This window comes from Rhodamnia argentea, chromosome 4 (assembly GCF_020921035.1).
Source record: "Rhodamnia argentea isolate NSW1041297 chromosome 4, ASM2092103v1, whole genome shotgun sequence".
In the NCBI taxonomy this organism is placed as follows: Eukaryota; Viridiplantae; Streptophyta; class Magnoliopsida; order Myrtales; family Myrtaceae; genus Rhodamnia; species Rhodamnia argentea.
The window spans coordinates 28,967,217-28,987,724 of NC_063153.1; the positions used below are offsets into that span (position 1 = coordinate 28,967,217).

Here is a 20,508-nt window from a genome sequence, read left to right on the forward strand (position 1 = left end):
ATCAATTTTAGAAAAATATTTTTTAAATTATTCATTTTATGCGAAATAAACGAAGTCTAAATGTCAATTCTACCATGACTAAATGATGGTTTTTCTATTAGTTGAGTCGTGCCTCGTGGATTCATACCTCTCGGCTATCAAAAGGCTTACTATTTCTAGAATTTTAGAATGGATTGGGCCGCACACTAACTAGTGGGGACGTGGATGATGAGAGCGGGAGGAGTTATATTTTAGTTTACTTTCCAGTTTATGTCCTTTGATTTTAATGATGTAGCAAAACTATATGTATATACATATATATATATACATATATAGGTGTTCAAAGTATCTCATGTTTTTGCCATAGATTGATTGATGTTAATGTATGAATTGGCATGGGTTAGGTAAACAGGTTATTGTGGCCGTACCCCATCTGATGCGTGTGCTTATTTCGCTTAGTTGTTTTTGGATATGCCCACTTGTTTGGTCTTCTTTCGTTTCCGCATGCGCCGTTATCAACATAAAATCCAATTAAAGAAGAGCACGTTAGTAAATGGCACCTTGGGACGCTACGAAGAGTACTAGGATTGTGCTAACTGTTGTGGATGATTACTCAAAAATGATCTAATTGTTTAAGCAATTGAGAGCTTTTATCGGAAGCGGGACATATAAGACGATCAAGCTTTGTGCCGATTGACAATTGCATCGAGTTTAGCTCAAAACCGTTAAAAGAATTCTGCAAAGAGGAGAGCACGGCGAGAGACCGCGTCATTGCTAGCGAACCACGATAGGTGGCAAAATTAATGAGCTAGAATGTTACTATAGTTGCCCCCATAAAATGCCTTAAGAGTGTTGGTATGACTAGAATATTCTTAGCCAATGTGCTTAGTACCACGAACTACATGTAAATGATCCCATCGGGTATTACTGAATGTCGAACTCCCGAAAAATTGTGGCCAAGTAAAATTGCTAACTATTTCGTTCAGCCCTTTGACAGGCGTGTGCTGCCTTTCTTTTCCATTTGGATCATGAGGGAGTACGGCGTGCCTGAGTCTTGGACTAAGCTATGTGATTTTGAGGCTTGTGCAGTAGTGAGGGAATTTTGTGGCTTCGCGAGGAATGGCCAGCTTCTGATGGTCACAGTGGGTGAAGAACGAGTTTCTTTGAATCCGGTCACGAGACAATTCGAAAATCATCCATTACCGTAGTCACCGTCGCGGAAAGTCTAGCGATGTGAAGCATGATTTTGATAGTTGGAATATCTCGGCCACGTATAAACTCGGACAATAAGCTCTCGGATAAACTCGACCATCTTATTCAAGAAACGGCCGATCGAATCTTACATTGCCTTAGAATAGCATTTCGCAATTACACAAGCTACCGGTTACGGTGTAATCCGAATAATTCCTTTCCCCTTCATCTTCCTTCTCGAGTAGCAACCTGCGCATCTTTCATTCTTTTCCAGACATCTTTCATAGTAAAATGCACTCGCCGCCATCTGCAAGACCATATTCCGGTTTTGCTCTCCGTACTATTTCTGTTAAACAGGGCGAGCGATTGCGCCACAAGATCTTGGCATCAAGACCACTGGACAGATCCTAATCGCATCTCTTAACATCTGATCGCAACCTCGTCTTTGCCGAAGCAACATCGACAAGAGGCATCTACCGAGCTTCTCGCAACATCCTTGTTGTTCGTGCTGCCAGATCGTCATATAGGCAAGCAAAAAGCGGCAGACGGCAAATGCACAACCACGAGATATGGAAAGGATTAGCTGTTCATGATCCCGAAAATTGCTACGAGAACCAAAATGCTGGTCAACTGACTTCACAAATATTAGCATCATCAATTCACAAATCGGTGTGGTTTGCCTTTTATTTCCAGAAGAATGTAATGGATGGCTATTTTCTTTTACAATGGATTACACAATGGCTCCACGTCTTTATTCCCAGCCATAATAATCAAAGAATGCAGTGTTTCTCAGAAGATCAATACATCACTGGTAACCGGCTTGATGATTGGAAAAAGAGCAAATTGGAGGACTACTGTTTTACCATGAAAGAACTTTTGCAGCTACACCCTCCCACTGCACTTGGGTTTGCAGTTACCTGCACATAACACTAGAAATTATTTGGAATTTAACTTAAAAGTGGACATACATAGAACAACAGGACAATGTAACAAGAAATTCCCACAGCTTAGCATATCACTTCAGAATTACAGAGAAGCAAACTGCCATCGCCAATGGTTTCCATTATCAATAATACATCAAACCGAACCACAAAAATAACTTGCATTAAGGAACATTCTTTAACATCAATAGACTAAGCACATGAATAAGAACACTGATCATAGGGGGGGCAAAAAGAGCATTTGAGTTACCTGGAAAGCAGCACGGATGAGCTCCTCGACATAATCAACAGTTGCCCCTTTCACAAAATCAAATGAAATATTGTCTATAACAAGTTTAACTCCATCTTTCTCAAAAACCCTGAAAAAAAGTACAAGCTATTGAATGTGTTAGCACATGGTCATCAAATATGAGAAACTCACAGGGAAAAAAAAACTGTCTTCCATCACTTAATGAGTACCTGTCATCTGAATTGGCTTTTTCTTCAAAATTAAAAACATATTGAAATCCTGAACATCCACCAGTTTCTACACTCAAGCGAAGCATTTTACGGGAACCTTCAGCAGCCTGCAGTTCTTTCATTCTCTGCAAAATAGCCTCAAGTCAATCAGTGCTCAAAATGACTCGACAAAACAACGAAAAGTACCATCACTATATTAGCGAAATCAATGTTCAAGGCATCCTACAGTCCTACATAAATAAAGTTATATCCTAGTCTGCTCTTACTGCATAGTGCTCATCATGACAATGAGAAGCCACAGCTTACGATGACAGTGAGAGCTTAATCATGTGACTAACTGTATAACATATGAAACATAAAGCAACTTCAAAACGTTTCCTGAATCGGGAAGCAATATTCCACTTATAATCATTATGAGCGTTGCTTCTCTGAGACAGGTGTCATTGATTGGGTACTGAGGGTGCCTGCCACCTAAGTAAAAATCATATACAAGATAAAGGTTTTACAGAATCTGACAAGGAGGAGGTGTTACAAACAATGTCGCTCCCATATTTTCTGCAGAGAACTTAGCTCAAAGTAAAAAGAGTATGGTTTTGCAGTCCATCTCTCTTTTATTAAAATGTGCAAAATCAGGAATATCGCACTGATGTTGACTTTACGACTTCAAATTGCTACAACATAGGGATCATGATTGATTCCATTCTTTCATACACATCTGGACGTCAATCAGATCCAGGTCCTGCGTCAAGTGTGAGTCTGCTTCATATCCTCATACATCTACTAAGTCAATCTTAATGAAATTAACGTACAAAATACCTGGATGCAAGCGGCCGTCAAATGTACATCATCAGCAGATGGTGATGGAGAGGAAGAAGCTTCATGAAGTGCGGCAGAAGAGGAAGAGCTCAAAAGCCTATGATTCCCTTGAATTCGACCAGCAAAAAATGGACTTATACACTTCATCAACGGCATCAACGATGATCGGGACATGTCTTGCTTCGCTTGGTGAATCTGGAAAAAAAAAATATAATAATCATTCATCAACTATCCTATCACGTTGCATGTTTCCATGGTCACAAACATTAGTTGATAAGAGAAATCACCACTCACATAGTCTCAAGGGACTATGAAGACATGACACAAGGCAAGGTTCACACCGCAAGTGGCGATAGTGTAATAATGGGTAGGTCCGAGGGGCTTCAATATGAGATAGGCATCCTTTTTGATAAGTAAATAATGAGCTAGACCTTTTCTTCTACAGTTAAATATTAGCTACCTAACCAAACCATTTCAATGCAGAGTTTCGGCTATGGTGACCGTACATTGACCATTCCCACTATCCTGCCCATATTTCAGCATAAAAAACTTACAAGGAAGTCTCACAACCCTACATTGAACGAAGACCGATGCATTTGGGAAAATTTCTCACTCTATCAAAGGGATTGAAGGATATTTTCAACCACTGGGAGGAAAAAGAAAGTCCCCAGAAGAAAAATGACTCCAGCAAGGTCAAAGACTAATAACAATACTAAACCATACATTCCACATACTAATGCTCCCTGCCAATCAAAATCATAATAAAGTAATCCCTCTGTTACCTGTAACTTAATAGTTAACTTCCCCTTATTCGTGCCAGGCATTTCTACCGCTATTCTTCCACCTGCTTCAGCCTTTATAAATGACTACCATAACTCAAATCATGCCAAGTACCAAGCTCAATAACGCCCACAGAAACCCTTCTCATCAAATGACATGCCTGGGATGTTTTGTAAGAGATTTCACCAGCTATTGGCGACTTAAAACGAAAGTAACGACAATAAGGACTTCACCAAAATTGAAAAATGGAGGATCTAACAGAAACCATATTCTCCCTTTACACGATCGTGGGGCAACTATGCTTCATGCTGATTGATTCAAGACTCTGTCGACTTAATTAACAACGTACTTCCTAGCAATAAGATATTTTCTACTTGCCCTTCGATTATTGAACTACGTTCTTACCGCTAGATGGTGCATAAGAATTTAAGTAACTTGGAATCAAGAATAACCCAAAAAGAGCTCAAACTAGCATTGCAGATGGGATAAAATGCTTGGCTGAGATCACCAAATGCTTCAACAAACCAGCTCAATCATATGATGGGACTGCGCTCTTAGTTTTCTTTCATCGTCTTCATAACCTAGCTTTTTGTCTAAGACAAAGATGAAACCTTGTAATCCAAGAGCTAAGCAGAAGCAAGAGACAGAAGCAAGAGACAACAATCATAACGCGAAACCCAAATCCTCCGAACTCTGGGCAAACAAGCAGACAAAAAGAAACTGAAACCAATGAAACCCGAAAAACCATCTGTCACCCGTTCTCCGACATTAGCTCCGTTGACGTTGGAGCTTGCGTAGACCAAGTTCCGACGCGCAATCACTCTATAGAGGCCTCGGAGAAGACCCCCTCCGCTTCTGCAAGCGGCTGATTCCATGGCGAACAGGCTCTGATTATTCCTTCCAGGCAAATGGGACGACGGGCGGGGGTCGGAGCTCTAGCCTGTAATGTTTAGGCGAATAGAGAGAGAGAGAGAGAGAGAGAGTGAACCGGGTTCTCAGCCTCCAATCGAGCCGGTTGGGTTAAATAGCAGGATTCGGTTCCGATTATGAACCAATTCACCCTGCCCTAAGCTATGTAGCACTGACACGACACGGGACACGGGACACGACACAACACGACACGCCAACACGTGATTTTTCAAAAAATAGAGAATTCCGACGCGTTGGGACACGTTATATATTAAATATATATTTTTTATGTATACATGAAAATTTATGAATTTTATGATTCGCATAAAAGTAAATAATAAAAAAAAGAGTTCTAGAATGAATTTACGCTAAAAATAAGGATTCACTATTTATTAATATCAACATTTTGAATTGAAAAATTCAATTACATTCACCATCAAATATAATAACAACTCATTGATAATGTCTTTGTATCCGCTCCTTTTGTATCAGACTCATCAATGAAAATATAGGGGCACAAGTAACTGTGTGCGACAAGCTTACGGCATTCTCATGGAAGATAAAAACGCAACCAAAGTGGGAAATGGCAGCACAAGTAACTGTGTGCGACTATCTTGAGAGGCGGAAAGGGTAAAAGGAAATCAAAAAGAGTCGAGAGAGAGGGTGGATTCAACACATCACTGACACCGGCACAGAAGAGAGAGAGAGCTCAGTTTGGGAGCAGTGGTGGAAGAAATGGCAGAGGCGAAGGTAAAGTCGCCCTCACCCTCGTCTTTTTGTGACGTGAAACGCGGACTCCTCCACTCTCTCTCTCTCTCTCTCTCTCTCTCTCTCTCTCTCCTTCATTGGCCACTGCTTTTTTCCTCTGTTGCTTCATTTCGTCATATACATAAACCAAACAGACCCTCCACAGTCTCTCTCTCTCTCTTCTCTCTGCTTACCCTCCATTGAACCCACTTTCGCTCACATTCTTTCTTCATTTCTGACTTCGCGCCGATCTCTTCCTCGCTATCTTCGTCGACGTTATGCTGGACATGAGAATCTCTGTAAGACGCTGTTATTTGCTCCTTTGCTCCTGTAATCTTGCTTTCACCACCATCATTTTCGCCGCCAGGCCTTGAGGGGAGCAACAGAGCCGAAAGCAGCGAGAGACGATGCGAGAGAGACAGAGGAGAGGTGGTTAAAGCAAACACAGAAAGAAGAGGTCCTGTTTCTTATTTTGACTTCAGTTTTTGTACTTAAAAGATCAAAACTTTCCTACCTTATCTCAGGACACGCGAGTCCCTCGCGTGTCCGTTCCGTTGACTGCGAGTCGGAGCTCAGACACGCGTTGACGGCGTGTCCGAGCGTATCCGGCCGTGTCCGGACGTGTCCGGCGCGTGTCGGACACCTACACGTGTCCGACACGCAAAAAATGCGCCCAAAGCCGAGTCCGTGCTACATAGGCCCTAAGCCATGTGGCACGGACACAGCATAGGACACGATACGACACGACACGTCGGCACGTAATTTCTTAAAAAAATAAAAATTTTCAACACGCTGGGACATATGATATATTAAATATATATTTTTATATATACGTAATAAATTATTAGATTTATAAAATATCGATTTTGAATGGAATTAACGAGGTAGAAAATGGGTGATCCCAACAACAATAATGTGGAAAATTATTATTTTTATCACTTGCTATCTTGGGATCTTAATAATTGCTTCACCTGTTAATCATAAATTAAAGCTATCATCACCCCCTCTCTCTCCATCTAATCCAAAGCAGGAAAACAACTCCTCTCTCTCTCTCTCTCTACTTTCTCTCTCATCTGGGCATCAAAGCACCCCAAATGTTTCCTCCATTGACGAACCTTTCTCGTGTCTTCCTCTCTTTCGATTTCAGTTTCCACAGGAAGGGCTCTATTTTCGTCTAGCTGCCCTGTCCATCTTCATCTAATGTGCTACTGCCCATTATTCTTTGAAGAAGGCGAGGCGAGAGAGGATGCAAGCTGAGGCGAGGCCGGCGGCCGCAAGCCGTCGAGGGGCCTGATCTTCTAATGCGAGGTGGCCTTTTTCTCTTTCCCTCGGAAACGAAGGCCGCCGAGCTGCGAGGCGTCGATGGGAGGCGAACGGACATGCGAGTCCCTCCGGTGTCCGGTCGGTTGACCACGTGTCGGGGCTCGGACACGCGTTGACCGTGTGTCCGGCGCGTGTCGGACACCGACACGTGTCCGGCACGCGAAAATCTGCCTGAGAGGGGCGTCCGTGCTACATAGGTCCTAAGTCCAATGTTTGACCTTTTTGTTCTTAAAGGTGCCGCCTCTCTCTCTCACGCGCGGCGCCTCTCACACCGAGGTACCCTCTGTCCACGTCGGTTTGGTTCGTGGAAATTGGGATTTGGTGGGTTAGACGTAAGAGCTTTCCCAGAATTTATATCTGCTGATTTGATCATTAGTAAGTCAAGATTTCTCACCTTCGTCTGCAGCTAATTGTCTAATGGATTTTAGGGATGCTATTTTTCTGATGTTTAGAAGTGGACAAAGGTGCTGAAAGTACATGCACTCTGCATGTTTGATGAAATACCTCTTCGATGTACATATTCCATTCAAGCCGACACTTTTGGTGTTTAAATGCCTTTTTGCATAAATATAATCTGGATAGGAGTGTTCCATTTTGGTTAAGCCCCAGAAGTCACTCTTGATGTTTGATGAAATACCTCTTTGACGTAAATATTTCATTCCAGCCAACACTTAAGGTGTTTAAACGTTTCTTCTTCTTCTTCTTCTTCTTCTTCTTCTTCTTCTTCTTCTTTTTTAATCTTTGGTGTATAATTGTTCTGGTTAGACGTAGAAGTCACTGAGTGAAGGTTTGAATTTTGTTCTTTTAGGCCGGTTCTTTGGTTATCCACCACTGCCACCATGGCCACCACCACAGGCTTACTATCCTGCTTCTAACTATCTCCTGCAGTTCATCCTCCGCCTGGGTATCCACTTGTTGGCTATCCAAAGCAATCCATTTAGGCCTTAAAGTTCGTGACAGACCTCCTAAGAAGCTCAAATTCAAGAACGCTCAATGAGGACACTGGATGAGAAGGAGACGACCCAGGTGTTCGAGAAGCTTTTCAAGTTCACCGGCAACAACCTCAAGAACATTGTTGAGAGCCCCTCCCACGAGGGCCCTGACCCGGACCCAGGCCGCTACTGCTTCCGTCTCTGCAAGAACCGGGTCTACTATGTTAGCGAGTCACTGGTAAAGCGTGCCACCAACATTGGCCGCCACAACCTGGCGTCCCTAGGCACCTGCATCGGCAAGTTTACCAAGGGTGGGAGCTTCCACCTGACAATCCAGGCGCTGAGCATTTTGGCCGCCAACGCGAAGCACAAGGTCTGGCTCAAGCCCACCTCGGAGATGTCATTCCTTTACGGGAATCACGTGTTGAAGGGTGGATTGGGGAGGATCACCGAAAACATCAATCGAGGTGATATTTGAATTTCAGCTCAAATTCTGCGGTTTTTAAGTGTTGTTTGGTGAATGTTACATTCCTGCTTGAGGTGTTGTAGGGTGGGGTCTGGGTTTTGGAATATGAGAGCGATGTGAAGTGGCGGACGCAGAAATGAAAGGACTATCATTGGGGGTGAAACAGAGGAACTTTATCTGAAGTTTCATATGCTGAAGTTTCATATGCTATTGTATGAATTGAACTTAGGATTGTCACTTTGTGCTAATTGGGTATGTCAATGTTTAAATTGGAGATGTACTGTCTTGCTGGTCTTTTTTTCAGGGGTGAATGATACATCTAAATAGAGTGACAATTCAGCTTGATCCACTGAAATTTGCTGGTAAAATGTGGCCTCGATGGGGATGATGGAGCGAACTCCCTCTTTGACTATAGTTGCAATTCCTAATTGGGTTTTGCAATCATCCGTCTCTTTTCTTTCCATGGCCCTCTCCTCTTGGCTTTGTCTCATTGTCCATCTCAGTCCTTTGATTCCCTCTGAATTACCTCCTGCTCCAGCTCTTCCTTTTCTCTTATTGTCGGCCCTGCTTGGCGTAACATTTTCTTGCTATGATCATTTACGGTTTAATTTGTGAATGGTTGTATACCGTATGTTGTTTATTTTGAGTAAGCACCCTTAATGGAGTGAGAAAGAGATGAAGATCAAGATTTTCCTTTTGTAGAAATTAAGGATCTAGTCTGTTTAAATGATTTAACTCAGTCTGTCTGCTCTTGGTTTTGGTTAGTCAAATGTCTTGGTTCTTGGACGGAAGGTTAGATCAATGAAAACAGAATAGTGCAATCATATCACTTGATTTTGGAGATAAATAGCTGTTTATTTTAATCGAATAACGACTTGTTTGTTTCTGCCTTCTATTTATTTGTCAAAACTTGATTTTACTCCACCCAGATCAATACTAAAGAAGTACCATGTTCAATTTTTTTTTCCTGGTCTTCATACTTGTGTGGGGAAAAAATGGTTCATTTTTGAAAGAGATCTGATGATTGAAGACAAATGTGACAGGTGATGGCGTGGTGGTTTTTTCAATGTCTGACATTCCTTTGGGATTTGCGATTTCACAAAGGTCAACACAGGATTGTAGGAAGTTGGATCCAAACGGGCTTGTCGTGCTTCATCAGGCCGATATTGGGGAGTACTTGAGGATGGAGGATGAGCTTTGAATGAGGGTTTGCTTATACATTGGGTTGTTCTGCTCCGATTGTTCAGATCTTTGTAAGTGCTTTGAATGACCAGGATCTTGAGATACAAAAGAATTGTATTACACAGTAATTCATTTTTTTCCTTTCCAATTTCGTTGAATGGCTATTTCGTTGGTGTGAACCATGTCAATTTCTCTGATATGCTTCAAAAACATAGTATTCCAATCTCGTGGAATGACTTTAAGGTTGTTATAGATATTATTCTGTCATGGACATTGTTTAGGATGCCGAGATCTGCAAGTCTGGTTGATCTTCTTTATCATGTCACTTTGCCCGGAAGTTAGCCAACTTCTGTTTTCAGCTTTTTAAGTTGAATTCATACTTTTGGCTGTTCAAACTTGCGGCTCTTGGCGAACTTGGCGACGGAGTTCTTGTTTGTGTTCCTTGATACTTTTCAGGTTTATACTGTCAAATGTATAGCTACACAGTTCTTTAAAGGAAAGTGTAACAGTTTTTTAGTTGTGCATTGCGGTTCGTGGTTGGTCTAAATGGACATATGAAACTTGACTCAGCGGATTTCACTTAGTATGCTGTGCTTTAGAAGCCTAGTCTTCTGCTTCTTTTTAAGTTGAATTCATACTATGTCTGGGAAGAGGGCGACCCTAAGTAATTCTATTATTGGGTCAAGTGGCTCAAAGCTCTTTATTTCCAGTGCTTCATGGCGGCGGAATACCCTTCTGAATACAATTTGAAAGTCACAGGGCTCTGCTCTTCTTTCTCACTCCTCTCTTCTTTCTTGATCTTTGTCACATTAGTTAATTGTCTGGCACTTCTTTATTTCCACTTTTTCCTCAGAACTTTCAAACTTGTCTGGGGTTTTCTCATCAGATGTTTAGGTATGGAACTCATGTTTATGACACTCGATTGATGTAGGTATCATTGATTTTGTTGAACTTAATGGTTTATGCTCATATTTGTATCTTTAGGCACGAAAAGGATAAGGACTTCTTATGTCTGTTTTTACTGCAGATGCATGGTCTTGTATAGTTATTGATATTGTAGGTCCATCCATCTTCTTCAATAGACAACAAGAGCAAGGAATTTTCAAGTTCTCCAAGCCAAGCTTCATTTGATGTCACAGAACCTCCATGCACTCAAGAACCTGTAATTGGTGGTGGACTGTGAAGTTGCAAACTGGAAAATGCTAGTGGATATTCAGTGCATGCTGTTAGATGAGGATGTTGAGTTGTAGACCAGAAAGTGCTGGTTTTGATGTTGTTTCTAAGTGGATTTGGCTATGTACCATGGGTTGAGTTGTGCTGCCGTGTTGGGACGTTTGTCTTTGCCATCAAATAATGTGGATCAGTTTGTCTAATGCTATTTAGTTTGCTTTCATTAAATGCTATTTAGTCTGCTTTTGATTAATTGGAACTTGAACTGATGCAGCATCAGTTCACTGCATCAGTCATCAGTGGAACTGACTTCTGCAGTTCCGTTTGAACCAATGTATTTTGGCTATCTTTTGTTTGAACTATTTTTGCTCTACAAGCTGCAAGCTATTCATCATTTTTTTTCTTTGGTTGTGAGGTATTTTTGTAACAGGTTTCTTGTGGTTTTATGCGTGTCTTGCTGGACTGATATGCTGGGTTTCTCTTAGCTTTTATAACATGTTCATACAGGTTCATGAGGTTCATGTAAGAGTATTTGCGGGTTTATAACAGGTTCAGTGGTGTTATGGTTGGTTCAATGCTATTATCACAGGTTCAGTGTTTGGTTAAGTGCTATTGTCCTTGGATTTGTTCTATCATAAATGGTGTGATGTTTGGTTCGGTCTTTTTATTAAAATGGTTGCTCGCTTAAGAGGTCCAGTGTGGTCACCTGATTGCGGTTGCTTGTTTAAGAGGTCCAGTGTTGTCACCTGATTGTAGCTCTGTGCTTTGTGTCTTGTGGGGCTGCTATGACATTCTTACATGAACCTGTTATAAACATGTTGCTAATGAGTGGAGATGGTAATGCTGTGTGGTTATTCTGTATCTGCTTCTTCTCTATCTCTCTGTGCTGTTGGTGATGACCATGAACTGTTAAGAGGGGAAGCTATGCAGTGCGCTTTGCTGTTGGTGGGCGCTTTTGTTATTTATCTCGCCCAAAATAAGAAAGTGGACGCAGAGAGTGAAAAAGGAGATCGACAAACACCGATTCTCTGTTGTTGAGACTTTCAGATAGTTTGTCTATGAGACTGCGTACTGCACTTCACCTGACGTTGGTAACATACGATACACCGATCAACGGTTTTTATAGAGGCTAGAAAAGATTGACGAGGCAGAGAAGCTGCTTCGTTGGGAATAAGATATGCCCGCAGTTGTTCTGCGAATCTGTTGTTCATATTCAAAGTGGTGGGAACTTTGCTATTCTCTTATGGGTCTTAAATTCTGTGTCTCTGTATTTTCAACCCTTTTGGGGCAGTCATTCTGCTTCGGTTATCTGACTCAAAGTGGCATTTGCCGTGGTACGCGAAGCTGCAACGAGAAAGCTTGGAGTACGCCCCTTTTGGAGTACGCCCCTTACCGCCGCTTTGATGGACAGGTTTGTCTTTCGCCCATTGTTTTGGGTTCCGTCTTTTTGTAAGCCGTCACATTATTCTGATATGTCATTCTAGATTATTAGTGGCGCTACGCTTCATGACGGGTCCGTTGCTCAGATGAAAACAGGGGAAGGAGAAATCACAAGAAGTCTAATGGTACTCTGGAGTACTCTGTAGTCGTAGAAAAGGATGAGTTGATCTGGCATGCCTCCAGCGTGGCCGTGAACGTTCAGCTTTCGCTTTCGGTGCAGCTCTGGTGGACACTACCATGGCCTCATTTCCGTTCTACTTAAGTCTCCATCGTCCATTTCGGGGCAGGAGATTGGGGGTTGGCTACTGGCTAGCGATGGTGGCCTCGGGTTCAGGTCAACGAGAGGAAGAAGAATATTATCTTCTCCAAGAATGACGAGGCCCGTCAATTAATAATCAGCTCTTTGCTGCATGAAATTGCTCTTATCTTTTTCTGGAAATTGTACAAGTTGAAGATTTCAAGCAATGTGTTTTGTGAAATTCAGTTTCAATTCGAGACCAGAAATTGTAAATCCACATTCTTTCATTGATCCTGCTTTGACATTTGATGTTATACAAAGCTGACTCCAACCAGCTTTGTCTTTTTTTCCCTTTCTTTTCGCTTTTTCATTTTCAGGTAAAAATAGTAACTAAAAAAAAAAGCTCAAAACGGTGAAATGCCAAGAGTAATCGAATAACCACTAGAATCAATTTATCTTTCATTGTTAAAACTCCTTTTGGCTTACTCTATTTCTTTGATCTGCGGATATCTTTAGCTAATCAGATATTCAACTAGTGATCATGTTGAAAAGAAAAGATTGATATTTCGGGATGCGAAATTACTTCAGCTTAAATTGTAATTGTCATCTTCCTCCTTATAATTCCGAGCATAAACTCATTATTCACTGTGAAAATGGCGTCAGCAGAATTCACAGCACAGAGATTTGCCTGTGTAGAAAGAGACACGAGGGCCATTTACAGAGAGGAAGATCTCACTTAGGTAGTTGCACCAGGAGTTAAAAGTTTTCACCCAAACACCCACGGAATGTCATGATTCTGGTTTCTTCGCAAACATATCCGAGAGATTGGCTACAACAAATCCTGCGAAAACCTGAGACGAACAAGCCAGTGAGAATGTCCGAAACAGGCGTCGATCGTATCAAATGTGACATAAAGGCAAGGAACACAAGCGTACCTGGACGCATCCGAAAATGTAAATTGCAGAGTAACGACGGCCGTGAACAAGCATGTCTGCCACCATTGCGAGGGGGATGGTCAAGGACATGCCAAGTGTCGCAACCAGCGGAGTTGTCCAAACGATCGATAGGGCCCTGTTTCAACATTTTCCGACATTACTCACGAAAGAATGGGGCCAATTCTAGATGGAAAGCGCTAGTTAATGTTGAGGACAAGAAAATGTGTAGCCGTCGATCAGAACTTAGTGAAGTCTATTAGCACTTTCTGAACCACTAGTAAAGGATACGTCATTTACCCATCTACTACACAAGAAGCATATCTAAACAATATTTCGCCTATAATATAACTAGATCCCTCACAAAACAACCCTCACAAAACAAGAATGAGCGAGACATACCAAAAGTAATCCAAAAGCACACTCCCCACCAAGCCATTTAAAACCAAGGCTCCACCAACAGATGTCGATGGCGGGAAGCCAAGTTCGGGCTCAACCCCCAAAGCATGTAGTGGCCATCCTGCATGAGCCAAAACCGCTCAGAGAAAAGTTTCTGTTATGGAAGCAGTAGAAAAATGTGATGCATTGGGGAGACCTATCAACTAAAATACATATCACCAAGGAAAGATGTTTGAAGAACCAAAACCAGAAGGTTGGGTTTTAAATTTTTAAGGCACAAAATTGAATGCTAAATCTTATCAATTACTAAGGTGAGTGAGCCAGCTCGCTTTCCCCATCCGACTAGAATATTCACAACCACCGCTTTATCTCAAAATTCATGCCAATTAACTGTCAAAACGAAAAGCAGCTCAATGTTTCCATTGCAGAAGATAAGCAGAATAAGTTTGCTTCATTTCTGCTTCTGCACCACTTACCAAGCCACCAAAGGCCAAGAAGAGTGAAGAGGCCAATGTATCCAAAGAACTTGTGTACACCAACCTTCTCTCCCTCTGACCCTGCAGACTTCTTTAGCAGCACTGCACTAAACCCAGGCAGTTAAAGACAACAAAAAGAGAATTAAAGTACCATGAAAATCATGATTTCAAGGAAGAGATTTTCACCTGTAAACAATCCATATAATACTGCTGACAGAAGGCCGAAAATGTCCCCCATTATTGTGTGCTTTTTGATCCTTGAAACAAGAAAAGAAGGTATCAGGAAGAACACACGACATAATACATACATGACGTAACAAAAGGCAAACATTCAGTTTATTGACAGATGAAAAAGCTAAATGTTTAGCTGCAACATAAATCTGGCATAAGGGATGTATTGGCTCTTGTGGGGAAATGCAGACTCAACTTCTCCGGTGTCTTCAAAGTAATCATTACACACCAAACTAAGTTGAAGAGACATCATTAAAATTGTCAGAGAAGTATCAGTTATTCTCACATTCCGATGCACACTCCATGTCTCAGTCATCCAAATTCCCTATCTTTCACTTCATTTGGGGACAAATTTGGTGTACACTGGAGCATGCAAGCTATCAAAGTATTGTTTTCACAAAATTTTTAGAAGATGGGCTTTAGGAAATTCAAATATGATCTTCTTCTCTGACTAAATAAGGGAAAAAACTTCATCTAGCAAGCAAAACCCTACTATATCCTCATACTCACTCTGATGCGCTTAAGGACTCATCAGATGCCCAAGTTTTTCCAACTGTGGTCATGGCAACACCAGCCATGCTGATAAAGACAGCGACCACCTTCACAATGCTTATGGATTCCTGGCCGAGAAGAGCTCCAAAGAAAAGTGTGAAGAGGGAAGATGTAGACGCCAGGACAGTCGTACTTGCTACGCTGGTATTTGCCAGAGCAGAATTCGACAAGTACTGCATGTGATTTAACCAGTCAATTACTCATAACATCCTCCCAAATGGAAAACTTATCAAGTGCGGAAAAAGACGTGGGGAATCCTAGATATAAGACTGTCACTAGGATGAGAATAGGACTTGTTTTTTTGTTAAAAAAGCAATTAAAATTGCAGTACTGCCAAGGAAGATTTTAATCCAAAGGATTGGAAGTGGATTTCTATGTCTAGAGTTGAATTTAACAGTGACTTCTCCAAAACTAAACCCCTGAAATTCCATACTCCAAAGAAATGCTCTTGTATTCCAGAAAAAGCAGTCAAATATGAGTAAGCAGAAGTAGTTCCTGTGCTTCAGAAGAAAAACCGACTCCACCATATAATTCATCCTAGTACCAACTAAATGTTAACCATTTGTTTGCTCAAAATCCTTGCATCTCAAGATCAGGTACAAGTCCAATCAATGGCATCTTTGATTTCAGAAAACATTTGTCTTATTACTGAATTTTCGTTTCCATTAGTTTCTATAAAGCAAATATCTCACAGCGAATGAATCAATTGATACTATCCTTAACTCCTGGATGAGGATCAGAATGCTCAAAAGAGATATGTGAAAGTGCAAGAAGTAAATGACAAAAATATTTTACCCAAATTGAGGTAACGAAGTTATAACCCTCAAATAAACTATAACCACAACAGATTAAATTGATGGTATGAATGCTATGTCACAAGAAATTAGAGAGAAAGCTAAAAGCAAGATTCTACAGATGGTATTAAACATCTGAATCTTATGAAGAAAAATGAACTAAATGGAGACTTAGTGATTGATTCACACTCCATCCTCCTGTGACAAACCAACATTTTTTTATATACAAACTTGTCCAAGAACAGACATTAATGAATTATACCAGAATGGGGATAAAGGGTAATCTATATCTGATTCTGTGACATGCAGACAGATACGCCATTCACTATCATCTAGTAGGCAACATGAAATTATCCAACTGCAATTGAACAAAACTATTAAGAAAATCTAGCAGATTGGAAGCAGTTAAAAAACTTATATATATTAAAATATCTTCCACATCTAGCTTTCTTATTAGAATCAAAAGCACCTTTTGATTGTAGCAATCGCTGTTTCATATAAAAGGACTTAGGTTTCAAGATCGCAAAAATGTATTACCTCTGTCAGAAACCATATAGGGGTGAGATATAAACTGCATTTGACAATATCCAATGAACCAAGTCCGGGACTCTCGCCAAGTAACGGAAGTTCACATTCCTCATTCATTGACCTCAAAGGTTGACCCTCTTCCCTCTCACTAATATCCCAGTCCGAGTCAGGAATTAGGATATTCTTTGAAGCAGTTTCTGCATCATCGTACATTTCACTGGATATAAGGGGAATGTTAAGTTCACCAGATCTGCTGCTCTTGCACTTGATTTTATAGTAGAGTCTTCTGAAAGGATCTATTCTAAGTAAGTCCCATACACGGTCATTGAGGAAGGCTATAGGGAAAAAGACGACCATGAGAGAGACCATAAGATATGTAATGGCGAATGGCTGTTTGTATTCTTCAAAAATTTTCTGAACAGCAAGAACCAAAAACACACACAATTAGGGAACTTGGATAGAGAAGATAATATCCAAAAGCAAATAAAACAGGTTGCAAATGACACCCATCGAAAGATACTGCTATAGCAACCAGCATACACCTAGTAAGAACAATATTCGCCAAATTCATGAACAATTCAACTAGTGTGCCGCGACCACAATCCAGAACTAAGATTTTTGCAGGAACGTAGGCTGCGATAAGAACTTCTAGGTAAACTCAAACATGCAAAATTTTATCCTTTCTAAATTTTCTTCAAAAGTCTGCTCTTCCTCTATCAAGTCAGAAACCAAGCCACGGATCAAGAAGCCACCCCTTGAAGAAAAACATAAAATCAAGAACAGAACAATTGCGTGTTCGCAGAAATCAGTATCAATTCTTGGGTTATAGAGCAGCAAAAGCAGAGTGAATCACTAACTTCGAATCTCATCGGGTAACTTAATTTGCGAACGGTCGACTCCCCCTCCTCTTTTCTCGCAGCAACCAAACAAACATCATACAAATTACTAAGAACTACCGAGATCAGATGACACCCAAAAGAGAATCAAGGGAAAGAAGCCTCGCCTGAGTCACCTCGGCAGACGCGACCCATATGAGCACAGCTGTGCCAATCAGACCCAAACCAGCTTTGTATCTCCAACCCATCATCCAAGAACGCTAGAAAATACAGACGGAGCAACACCGCACCGAGTCTGTGCTACAAAGCCATCTCTGTTCGACACGGAAAAGAGAAAAATGGCTTCGTGGGTGTAAATACCGTGACATCGGGGCTTCGTTTGTTGTTTCCGCAGCGACGTTTGCGGTCAGATAGGACTGCGTTTCGGGAATTGCACGGCAGTGGACGACTCGGTCGATGAGTTCTAGGAAAATGCAAAGGAATTGGCGTCAAAATCTTCCGAAGTAGACTCTTTTTTTTCGTGGGGGAGGGGGGGAAGGGGGGACTATTCCGAAGTAGACTTGCTTAGAAGTTTTCACGCAATTTTCAAGCGTTTTTGTCACGGCATGAATTTTGGCACGACAATGACAGGTGGGTTCTGCATTTCAATGGAGTTTGGAAGTGGTGGCATTTTCATCCATTTTGCATCCGTGAATCCTTACGCTTAGGAATGAGGATAAAAGTCCGGATAAAGTTTATTATATATCGTATTTGATTTTCGCTCATGATAGGATTAAGTGGGATGAAATGATGCGAAAAGTCACCACTAATCTCTTGAAATTTTATGAAGGTGGGTAAAATTTTTCTAACCGGAAAATTAATGAATTTCTTTATCACCCGATCCTTTTTTACACTACTTCGCTTGTAGTACTTTCAATCAACTAGAGTTTCGATATTTCGATGCTAGGCTTTCATGCATCGACAAGCCGACTGATTGAATCACCGAGAAAACCGGTGACGCCCAAATTTTCGACAGCGTTGCGCTCCTTCGGTGACCATTAGATCTCCACACCACCAAGAGAAGAAGACGTTCTGAATTTTCCTTGAGAGGACTCTCCGATGCCAAAAGTCAAATTTTTTTAGAAAGATGATAAAAGAAAGAGAAAAGTCGGGGTGATTATTATTATTATTATTATTAATGTGAGAGAATCGGCTGGCTCTCTCTATGTGAGCCACTCACCTTTAGGCTTTGTAATGTAAAACTTCAAAGACCAAACTCATATCTTACCCTAAACTTACCATATCTGGTACTGTACATTTATTACAAAAGTAAGTGTCTGTTACTCAAGAGTTATGAGGCCAATCGACGATGACTTTTGACTTTGGGATAATTAATTAAGGTTCTTTATGGCCCAAAAGCATGTTTCAAAAAACTAAAGCGGGTGTTTGGTGAGGTTTCTGCTTTTTAGGCGTAACATATGAAAAATTTGAAAATCACCTTAAATATTTCATGATTATTTGAAATAATGATGACGCATCTAACCCTGTCACTAGCGATCGATGACCAGTTTTTGGGCAAGAAAATTGTCAAGTCGATCCTTAATTTATTATACGGATGCCAATTCAGTATTAAATTTTCACAATTTTGTCAATTCATCCATACTGCAATGCAGCCCTTCTTGCCAGTTTTTGGTGAAAATTGCTAACATGATGGTATGCCTCATAGGATAGCCGATAATAACTGGATTGTCACGTAAACGATTTTTGGCGAAAATTGATTGTAATGACCATATTAAAATTTCGCGCAAGGATTTAAGATAAAATTGACAAGATTGAAAATTTTATGATTGAATTGATATCCGTACATTAAATTTAAGATTGATTTTCTCACTTTGCGCTCCGCGCATCATAGACATTAGTATAACAAGATTGGGGACGTAGTGGGTCAGGGCGAAGAATTCAAAAGGGCGCAGAAGGAAGGATAATCGACTGTTCACTAATTCATTTGCCACTTTGAAAAAGGAAAAAAACTAATTCATTTGCCATGCCAGATAAATCGTCTTCCGTTCCTAATCTGACTGAAGCTTTCCAACTTCGCAATGTTATTTGCGATTGAGAGAGCTTTTGCATTTTAATGTTCTAGATGTTATTTTTATTCGAAAAGCAAGGCTAGAAGGTTGGGACAAGTGTCAAAAAAGTTATATACCTATTGTATTGGTGCCAATTTAGTCCTAAACCTTTTTAATTGTGCCAATTTAGTTATAAACTTTTGACTTAGAGCCAATTCAGTCCTTCCAACTGGTTTTGACTAGATATTGCCGACATGGACGATGGTTGATCTACGTGGCATGACCAGTGCCGACGTAAACTATTTTAATAGTATTTTCATATTTCTTTCTTTCTTTCTTTCTTTTTTCTTCTCTTTCCTCCCGTGGTCAATGAGGGCAAGGGCTGGCGAGGCTAGGCATTGCCTAGGCAACAGCAAGCTCGCCGATGCTCACCCTTATCCCAGCAAGGTTGACCATCGCCTATAGCAGCGAGGCCCACCTCGCCGGCCACAGGAGGAAAGAGGAGAAAAAAGAAAGATGAAAAAAGAAAGAGAAAATAGAAATTATTGAAATTATTAAAGTAGGATTGAAAAATGTCCACATTCCCGCCATCGTCATTGGTTGGCATTCGCGTCGGTAATATTGGGTCAAAATTAGTTAGAAGGTTGAATTGGTTCTAGATCAAAAGATTTAGAATTAAATTGATATAATTAAAAGGGTTAATACTAAATTGGCACCGAGCAACATGTTTAGGATTTTTCTGGCACTTTTCCTCCAGAAAGGTTATTGCACCTGTTCAGAAATATTTGGTTTGTACCGTAACCACTCAGTGCTATTTACATGGGCGAGCATCCGTTTTATGTTAGTTTTTTAAAAATACCGTTCTACATTATAAACCAAACCTAACGTCTCTATTCAATCTATAATCTCCACCAAAGAATAATAATTTTCATAGCCAATATCAAATGAACGAATACTAAGCAGAACTTATCAACAAGAGGAAAAGTCGTATTTGATAATGTGCCCGCCTAACAACGATGAAATTACATGAATCTCCCATAAATTCTAGGCTTAAAAGAAATGTTTCCAATAGAACGATATTGAAAGTGCAAATTGTTAAGCAAATGATTGATTAAAAAAGAAATAAAACAATTTTTTTT

At 40.7% G+C, this 20,508-nt stretch overlaps 4 protein-coding genes across 7 annotated transcripts in view; 1 reads left to right on the top strand and 3 right to left on the bottom strand.

The window, feature by feature from the left end:
- LOC115755587 (F-box protein At3g07870-like) overlaps window positions 1-20,508 on the bottom strand; it is a 188,905-nt gene that overhangs the window by 156,675 nt on the left and 11,722 nt on the right. The gene's annotated exons all lie outside the window — the stretch shown is intronic.
- On the bottom strand, window positions 1,761-5,198 carry LOC115755600 (iron-sulfur assembly protein IscA-like 2, mitochondrial). The gene is made up of 5 exons (XM_048278359.1): window positions 4,922-5,198; window positions 3,387-3,581; window positions 2,571-2,695; window positions 2,362-2,470; window positions 1,761-2,087 (listed from the first exon to the last, which is right to left on the bottom strand). The coding sequence occupies exons 1-5, from the start codon at window positions 5,039-5,041 to the stop codon at window positions 2,022-2,024; spliced, it is 615 nt and encodes a 204-aa protein (XP_048134316.1). The 5' UTR covers window positions 5,042-5,198; the 3' UTR covers window positions 1,761-2,021.
- On the top strand, window positions 7,984-11,603 carry LOC115755588 (60S ribosome subunit biogenesis protein NIP7 homolog). 3 transcript variants are annotated; one of them, XR_004017139.2, is made up of 3 exons: window positions 7,984-8,544; window positions 9,587-9,796; window positions 11,403-11,603. XR_004017139.2 is itself a non-coding variant. In XM_030695045.2 (2 exons), the coding sequence occupies exons 1-2, from the start codon at window positions 8,139-8,141 to the stop codon at window positions 9,742-9,744; spliced, it is 564 nt and encodes a 187-aa protein (XP_030550905.1). In that variant the 5' UTR covers window positions 7,984-8,138; the 3' UTR covers window positions 9,745-10,045. The 3 variants fall into 3 exon arrangements, 1 of the variants encoding a protein (XP_030550905.1); XR_004017140.2 differs by lacking the exon at window positions 11,403-11,603 and adding an exon at window positions 10,786-11,123; XM_030695045.2 differs by lacking the exon at window positions 11,403-11,603 and having other exon boundaries at window positions 9,587-10,045.
- On the bottom strand, window positions 13,165-17,823 carry LOC115755586 (thiamine-repressible mitochondrial transport protein THI74-like). 2 transcript variants are annotated; one of them, XM_030695041.2, is made up of 8 exons: window positions 17,489-17,818; window positions 16,495-16,899; window positions 15,122-15,336; window positions 14,567-14,637; window positions 14,381-14,482; window positions 13,908-14,025; window positions 13,509-13,644; window positions 13,165-13,424 (listed from the first exon to the last, which is right to left on the bottom strand). In XM_030695041.2, exons 1-8 carry the CDS (start codon window positions 17,570-17,572, stop codon window positions 13,362-13,364), a joined length of 1,194 nt encoding a protein of 397 aa, XP_030550901.1. In that variant the 5' UTR covers window positions 17,573-17,818; the 3' UTR covers window positions 13,165-13,361. The 2 variants fall into 2 exon arrangements, with proteins under 2 accessions (XP_030550901.1, XP_030550902.1); XM_030695042.2 differs by lacking the exon at window positions 15,122-15,336 and having other exon boundaries at window positions 14,381-14,487; window positions 17,489-17,823.